The sequence below is a fragment of the Rhincodon typus genome, chromosome 37 (genome assembly GCF_021869965.1).
Source record: "Rhincodon typus isolate 14 chromosome 37, sRhiTyp1.1, whole genome shotgun sequence".
Taxonomy (NCBI): Eukaryota; Metazoa; Chordata; class Chondrichthyes; order Orectolobiformes; family Rhincodontidae; genus Rhincodon; species Rhincodon typus.
In genome coordinates this window covers 21,616,325-21,624,398 of record NC_063368.1, presented here as the reverse complement: position 1 = coordinate 21,624,398, position 8,074 = coordinate 21,616,325, and the positions used below count along the sequence as shown (strand labels likewise).

At 45.3% G+C, this 8,074-nt stretch overlaps 1 protein-coding gene across 1 annotated transcript in view; it reads right to left on the bottom strand.

Moving 5' to 3' along the window:
* Nucleotides 1–6,739, bottom strand: part of LOC109922356 (galanin peptides-like) — an 11,325-nt gene extending 4,586 nt beyond the window's left edge. The window contains exons 1-3 of the mRNA XM_048617433.1: nucleotides 6,659–6,739; nucleotides 5,833–5,887; nucleotides 2,551–2,649 (exon numbers count right to left, since the gene is read on the bottom strand). Coding sequence (XP_048473390.1) covers nucleotides 2,551–2,649; nucleotides 5,833–5,887; nucleotides 6,659–6,739 — 235 coding nt within the window. The remainder of the gene's footprint in view (nucleotides 1–2,550; nucleotides 2,650–5,832; nucleotides 5,888–6,658) is intronic.
* Between the last annotated feature and the right edge of the window lie 1,335 nt (nucleotides 6,740–8,074).

Genomic DNA, 8,074 nt, shown 5'->3' with positions numbered 1-8,074 from the left:
CCCCTCACTGTAACTCCCTCTGAAATACCCTACCCCTCACTGTAACTCCCTCTGAAATACACTACCCCTCACCGTAACTGCCTCTGAAATACCCTACGCCTCACTGTAACTCTCCATGAGAATTTTGACCTCTTAAGTCCCTTTGTGCTCCAGATTTCTGAAGGCGTTTCCATTTAGAAAATATTATATGCCTCTATTATTCCTACCAAAGTACATAACCTCACACTTTCCCACATTGTGTTCCATCTGCAACTTCTTTCCCCATTTCCTAGTCTGTCCAAGTCCTTCTTAAGCTTCCACGCTTCCTCAACTACCTATTCCTTCACGTATCTTTGAGTCATCTGCAACAAAGCCCTCAGTTCCTTCATCCAGATCATTAATGTTTAACATGAACAGCTGTGGTCCCAACATGGACTCCTGCAGAATTCCACTAATCACTGGCTGCCACCCTGAAAAAAGACCTCTTTATCCCCATACTCTGCCTTCTGCCAGTCAGACAATCCTCTCTCCATTGCCAGTACCTTGTCCATAACATCCTATTTAGCAGCCTTCTGTGCGGCACCTTTTCAAAGACCTTCTGGAATTCCAAATAAATCACTTCCTTTGTCTATTTTGCTCATTATTTCCTCAAACAATTCTAACAGATTTGTCAGGCATGACCTCCTCTTGATAAAGCTGTGCTGACTCAGTCCTATTTTACCGTGTACTTCCAAGTACTCCACAGTCTCGTCGTTAATAATGGAATCTAAAATCTTACCAATGACCAAGGTCAGGCTAACTGGCCTATAATGTCCTGTCTTCTACCTCCCTCCCTTCTTAAACAGGTGCTACATTAGACATTTTCAAATCCTCTGGGACCCTCCCTGGTTCCAGTGATTCTTGAAAGGTCACGACCAATGACTCTATAATTTCCTCCAAGTTTGCAGATGATACCAAGTTGGGTGGGTGGTTGGGTGAACTGTGACGAGGACGTAGATATCCTTCAGCATGGTCTTGACAGTTTGGGTGAGTGGGCAAATCAATGGCAATTTGGGGAAATGTGAGGTTATTCACTTTTGAAGCAAAAGCAAGAAGGCAGATTACTATCTGAATGGCTGTAAATTGGGAGAGGGGAGTGTGCAGCGGGACCTGGGTGTCCTTGTACACCAGTTGCTGAAGGTAAGCATGCAGGTGCAGCAGATGGTAAAGAAGGTAAATGGTATGTTGGCCATCATTGCGAGAGGTTTTGAGTACAGGAGCAGGGATGTGTTGTTGCATTGTACAGGGCCTTGGTGAGACCACACCGAGAATATTGTCTGCAGTTTTGGTCTCCTTTTCTGAGGAAGGATGTTCTTGTTCTCGAGGGAGTGCAGCGAAGGTTTACCAGGCTGATGCCGGGGATGGCAGGTCTGACGTATGAGGAGAGATTGACCAGGTTAGGATTGTTTTTGCTGGAGTTCAGACGAATGAGGGGGGATCTCATAGAGACCTATAAAATTCTAACAGGACTGGACAGGGTAGAGGCAGGGAGGATGTTCCCGATGGTGGGTGTGTCCAGAACCAGGGGGGTCACAGTCTGAGGAGTCGGGGTAGACCATTTAGGGCAGAGATAAGGAGACATTTCTTCACCCAGAGAGTGGTGAGCCTGTGGGATTCATTACCACAGGAAGTAGTTGGTGCCAAAACATTGAATGTATTCAAGAAGCGACTAGATATAGCACTTGGGGTGAATGGGATCAAAGGTTATGGGGAGAAAGCAGGATTAGGCTATTGAATTAGACGACCAGCTGTGATCGTGAAGAACAGTGGAGCAGGCTCGAAGGGCCAAATGGCCTCCTCCTGTTCCTATCTTCTATGTTTCTATGTTTCCTCAGCAATCTCCTTCAGAACTCTGGGGTGTAGTTCATTTGGTCCAGGTGATTTATCCACCTTCACAACTTTTAGCTTCTTCAGCATCTTCTCCTGAGTGATGGCCACTATACTCACCTCTTCCTCCTGACTCTCTAGAAATTCAGATATCCTGCTGCTGTCTTTTATTGATGCAAGTGCCATTTCAGTTCCTTTGCCATGTGTTCCCCATTAACTTACCCCTCACTCTAACTGTCTGTGAAATATGCTACCCCTCACTGTAACTTCCTCTTAAATATCCTACCTCTCACTGTAACTCTCTGAAATATTACCCCTTGCTGCAATTCTGTCTGAAATAATACCCCAGGTCCTCGGCTTTTGATTTGATTAACAGTTTAAAGTTTTCCCAGTTTACTAAAATCATTTCAATTTGATACATGTTGAAGTAAGTATAAATTTTGTAACTTTTAGGATCTTTTAAAAATTGAATGCTATAGACTGAGCCACAACTGAGCAAAGGGAGTCTCTTAGTTCCTCAGAACCACATTGAAGGTCTCCCTCAGTCCCTCTCACCAACAGGGAGGTTCTCCCTCTGTCCCTCGTGTTTCCTGTCTGCACCCACATTGAGCAGAGAGATTGCAGTTCAGACCTGTGTGCTGGTTCACACTGGGGCTGTTACACCATGACAAAGACACAATGAAAATATCTATAAACTGTTCTTACTGAAACTTGTGACAGCTAATTTGTAATTATCATCAAAGGTATCCCTCTTTCCAGCGAGGCCCCCTCTGTCGTTCAGTGACCTGTGACCATTCGCTGCATCTGAAAGTAAAGATACCAAGTTCATTCACTGAAAATAAAACATTAAACGCCAACATTACTCTCCACTAATGGATCAAACACATTCCCACTAGTGGACCAAACACATTCCCACTAATGGACCAAACACATCCCTGAGCTCAATATTTTCGAATCAACCTGTTCAGGAGATGTTATGACACAATATTGGAACAAGTGGGACTTGATCCTAGGCCTCCTTACCCAGAGGGTGAGATACTACCACTACACCTTCTCCTCCCCCCCCCCCGGAGGATAGTGAGTTAAGGAGGGTTTGAATGAGGCAATGTTAAATGAGGAGGGATGAGTGTGAGAGGGTGAGTTATTAGAGAGTGATTGACAGTGGCAGGAGGTGGAGAAGGGAGAGTGGAGGAGATTATGAGTGAGAGAGGATAATGTGAATAGGGATGAGGATGAGAGGGAGAAAGCGTGAGAGGGAGAGTATGAGGGAGGGGGCAGAGGTTGAGGGAGAGAGGAAAAGGTGAGTTACGAAGAAGAGGATGAGTTTGAGAGGGAGAGTGAGGGAGGGAGGTGACTCCTTCCTGGTAAATTTGATTTTCACTGATTTGCATATTTAAAGGGACCCTATAAGTACCTTGTGGCTTATGATTTAAAGTAGCTGTTCATCAAATCATGGGACCACCAATTTCCCACCCACCCACCTAGCAAACTCCTAAGTGAAACACCAAAATGGGCTAGGATTAAATTTACCTCAAATTAAAGGGTGATATTTTAAACACATCTTAAATCTTTTCAATTCTGAAATAAATCAAAATTGTATTCTAGGCAATAGCTCAAATTGGATACTGACCATTCATTCATACAGAGTAAATTCTAAACTTCCTACACATTCAAATGTACAACATCAGTATCTTAATGTCATGGGTTTGGAATGTTAGTTCTGTTTCTCACTCTACAGAGACTGCTTGTCCATTCAGTGTTTCCAGAATTTTCTGCCTTTATGTCAGATTTAGAGAATCTTCAGCATTTTGTGCTTTGCAGTAGCTCTTTGAGTCACAACATATTATGCTCAGGCACCTCTTCAGGACTTGAGCAGTTGCTGACTTAGTGTTGTACTGAAAAGCTGCTGCCTAGGACAGGCTGTCTTCAATGACAATCCAGACTCTCTCTCAATGTATTATTTAAACACCAGTAATTCTCCTACTGTCCTCATCTGAAAACCACAACGACCATTAGCAGATTGTCTGGACACTAACTCTCTCCTTCTTAGTGGATTTGCTACACGTCAACATAATTGGTTGACTGTGAAATGCTTTCACATGTTAGATGGAGACTGTAGGCTATAAATAAATACAAGTTTCCTTTTGTTAAAGAGACAACAAGGTGCAGGGCTGGATGAACACAGCAGGCCAAGCAGCATCATAGGAGCAGAGAGGCTGACGTTTCGGGCCTAGACCCTTCATCAGAAAAGGGGGAGGGGAAGGGGGTTTTGAAATAAATAGGGAGAGAGTGGGAGGACGGACAGGTCAAGGGGGCGGGATGAGGTTGGTCGGTAGGAGATGGAGGTGCGGCTTGAGGTGGGAGGAGGGGATAGGTGGGAGGAAGAACAGGTTAGGGAGGCAGGGACAAGCTGGACTGGTTTTGGGATGCGGTATGGGGAGGGGAGATTTTGAAACTTGTGAAATCCACATTGATACCATTGGGCTGCAGGGTTCCCAAGCGGAATATGAGTTGCTGTTCCTGCAACCTTCGGGTGGCATCGTTGTGGTACTGCAGGAGGCCCAGGATGGACATGTCGTCTGAGGAATGGGAGGGGGAGTTGAAGTGGTTCGTGACTGGGAGGTGCAATTGTTTATTGCGAACCGAGCGTAGGTGTTCTGCAAAGCGGTCCCCGAGTCTCCGCTTGGTTTCCCCGATGTAGAGGAAGCCACACCGGGTACAGCGGATGCAGTATACCACATTGGCAGATGTGCAGGTGAACATCTGCTTGATGTGGAAAGTCTTCTTGGGGCCTGGGATGGGGGTGAGGGAGGAGGTATGGGGGCAGGTGTAGCACTTCCTGCGGTTGCAGGGAAAAGTGCCGGGTGTGGTGGAGCTGGAGGGGAGTGTGGAGCGGACAAGGGAGTCACGGAGAGAGTTGTCCCTCCGGAAAGCAGATAAGGGTGGGGAGGGAAAGATGTCTTTGGTGGTGGGGTCGGATTGCAGATGGCGGAAGTGTAGGAGGATGATGCGTTGGATCCGGAGGTTGGTGGGGTGGTACGTGAGGACGAGGGGGATTCTTTTTTGGTTCTTATTGCGTGGACAGGATGTGAGGGATGAGGTGCGGGAGATGTGGGAGACACGGTTGAGGGCGTTCTCGACCACCGAGGAGGGGAAGTTACGGTCCTTGAAAAACGAGGACAACTGAGATGTACGGGAGTGGAATGCCTCATCCTGGGAGCAGATGCGGCGGAGGCGAAGGAATTGGGAATAGGGGATAGCATTTTTGCAGGAAGGTGGGTGGGAGGAGGAGTATTCTAGGTAGCTGTGGGAGTCGGTGGGCTTGAAATGAATATCGGTTTCTAGGTGGTTGCCCGATATGGAGACAGAGAGGTCCAGGAAGTGGAGAGAGGTGTTAGAGATGGTCCAGGTAAACTTAAGGTTGGGGTGGAAGGTGTTAGTGAAGTGTATGAACTGTTCGAGCTCCTCGTGGGAGCACGAGGTGGCGCCGATACAGTCATCAATGTAACGGAGGAAGAGGTGGGGTTTAGGGCCGGTGTAGGTACGGAAGAGGGATTGTTCCACGTAACCTACAAAGAGGCAGGCGTAGCTTGGGCCCATGCGGGTACCCATGGCTACCCCCTTTGTCTGTAGGAAGTGGGAGGAATTGAAAGAGAAGTTGTTGAGGGTGAGGACGAGTTCGGCTAAGCGGATGAGGGTATCAGTGGAGGGGGACTGGTCGGGCCTGCGGGACAGGAAGAAGCGGAGGGCCTTAAGGCCATCTGCATGGGGAATGCAGGTGTAGAGGGTTTTTTTTTGGTGTTGGGGACCGGGGAATTGGAAGTTCTGGAGGAGGTGGAGGGCGTGGGTGGTGTCATGGACATAGGTTGGAAAATTTCTTTTGGGTAAAAACACATCAATAAAATAACAGATTAGAGAGTTCCCTACAGCACAGCCACGTTTGGGGATGATCAGGATGGAGTCCAAGGTACTGACACCTTTACTTACGTGGACCTAACAGATATCCAGCACTGTTCAATGTCCAACCCCTTTTGTCTTTAGGCTGAAAAATAGATTACACAAGTTAACCTTTCGGTTTCATTTGTTTTCCTAAAGGATAAGTTCCTTGTTTTTTTCACCAAAAAATTACTGTTTCTTTATAGCTGCACAAGTAAATGGTTCAGATAAAAAATATCTTTGAGAGAGCTCAATCTGACAGGACACCCATAGAGAGATCCCTCCACACGTTTACAGATCAGCTGTAAATAATCCAACTTGAGGAGAGCGACCAGCTCTATAAAATCCCATTCCGTCTCAGCATTCTCTACATAGGCAGCGCGCTTTCCAGAATCCCCTTCCACAGACAGAGCACCTCTACAGTAAGAATAACCTCCAAATCTGGGTTTTGATGAGTGGGTGAAGCCACCCATTGGTCCCACAGTGAGGATTTTATGTTATATACAGGAACTAACCTGACAGGTTATCTTTGGTACCAATGAGCATGCCAGGGGAGGGTGACTAGTTCATTATATTCTAAAGTTGGAAATGCTGCTATTTATGGAGAATCAGTGAGGCTCCAGGGGTTATGCTTACAATGAGAAAAGGTGAGTTTAAAAGATATGATTCTTTCTACAGACAACCTGGTAGTAACAGGTCACTGAGGGAAAATTCAGGAAATATTCCCACTTTCTAACATGCACACCCACGTTTTAAAGACAGCTTTTTCAATTGACATTGATCATAGGCTGATCTCCTCCTCCAGAAAAGTTGGCTCTCACCCCAAATAATCAAATTCAGCCCCATTGACATTGTATTGAAGCCTTAATATAATTACCATGATCACTAAGCCAAAACATTCGGTCACTAATCCACAAAGTATCAAAGACATACAGATCAGGGTCCTGACTTTATACATCTAAAGAGAAAAAAAAAGAATATTACATGTTGTAGAATATAAAATGAGAGACATTTCCCTGTCACCTGAGTGTCACATCAGGCTTATGTCAGGCATGAGTGAAACTCTGTCAGCAAGATCGCTCGTTGTCTCTTCCTGTACCTTTGACACGGCCAGTTTCATTTGCAAATATTGATAATCAAAAAAAAAATGTTCAATCATCTTAACATTGGCATTAAATTTGAAAATTGAAACAGTTGGTGGTTTTGCTTTAAACGTTTAGTGTAGACTCCCCACAGCATTGGTCAGTTCACCAACTAATGGTGAGGGGGAATCTGGTGAGGGGTGAGTGCAGAGAATGAGGGGTTTGATGAAGGGGGATATTGCAGATGGATAATAAGGAGGGTAGGGTGAGAAGGGTTATGGGGTAGAGTGAGGAGATTGCAAGCAGATATGAAGGAGGATACGTGTGGAGTAGGAGGTCGGGGTGAGGTTGAGGGGACAGTCAGGGAAGTATAGTTAAGGAGACAGTGTGGGGGACAGTAAGGTGTGGGCAATACAGTGAGGGAGATGGTGAGATGGGGACAGTAAGGAGGGGAGTACAGTGAGTATCACAGTGAAGGGGGGACAGTAGGGAGGGGAGTACAGTAAGGGAGGGCACAGTAAGGTGGGGCAAGTACAAAGAGGGCAACAATGAGGAGGCAGCAATGGTCTCAAGGCTATGGGAGCAGAGTGAGAGCAATAACATTCCCTGTCACTGTTGACCTTCTTTTCATCATTACCCAGACTTCCTGCAGGACAACAATGGTCACCAAAGCACTTTGGAATCCCAATGATCAATGAGATATAACAAGTCTAACTCCAAGCTCAATTTTTAATACTTCACTTTGAGCTGAGATCTCAATGTGTCAATGTTAAACAGTCTCGTGAGAAAGGCAACAACTTCGGTCAAATAAAATCAGCTGATTTTTCTATTCTTCCATCAATCTGCACTCCTGCTGCAGACACCATTGTGCATTGTTTAAACAGTGCCTGTATCAAGCAACCTCATATACCAGCCTGAATCCAGACACAAACACTATACATAACAACACTGGACTGATGCAAAGAGCAATTAGAAACTTCTTAAATAATACTCATAAATATATTAAAATCATTTTACCTTTATCTGGATGAAGAAAAATACTGAAGATTATTTTCTTAAGTTTAAGATATTCACACAAATAAATGTGATTACTCAAACAATAGTTTCAAATATAGTCTAACATGAAACACAGCCACAAAGCTCTGAGTTGCAATGTACGAATATCTGAGAAAATGGAGAGAAGCCTATTTATCTGTAGAAAAAAAATTAAT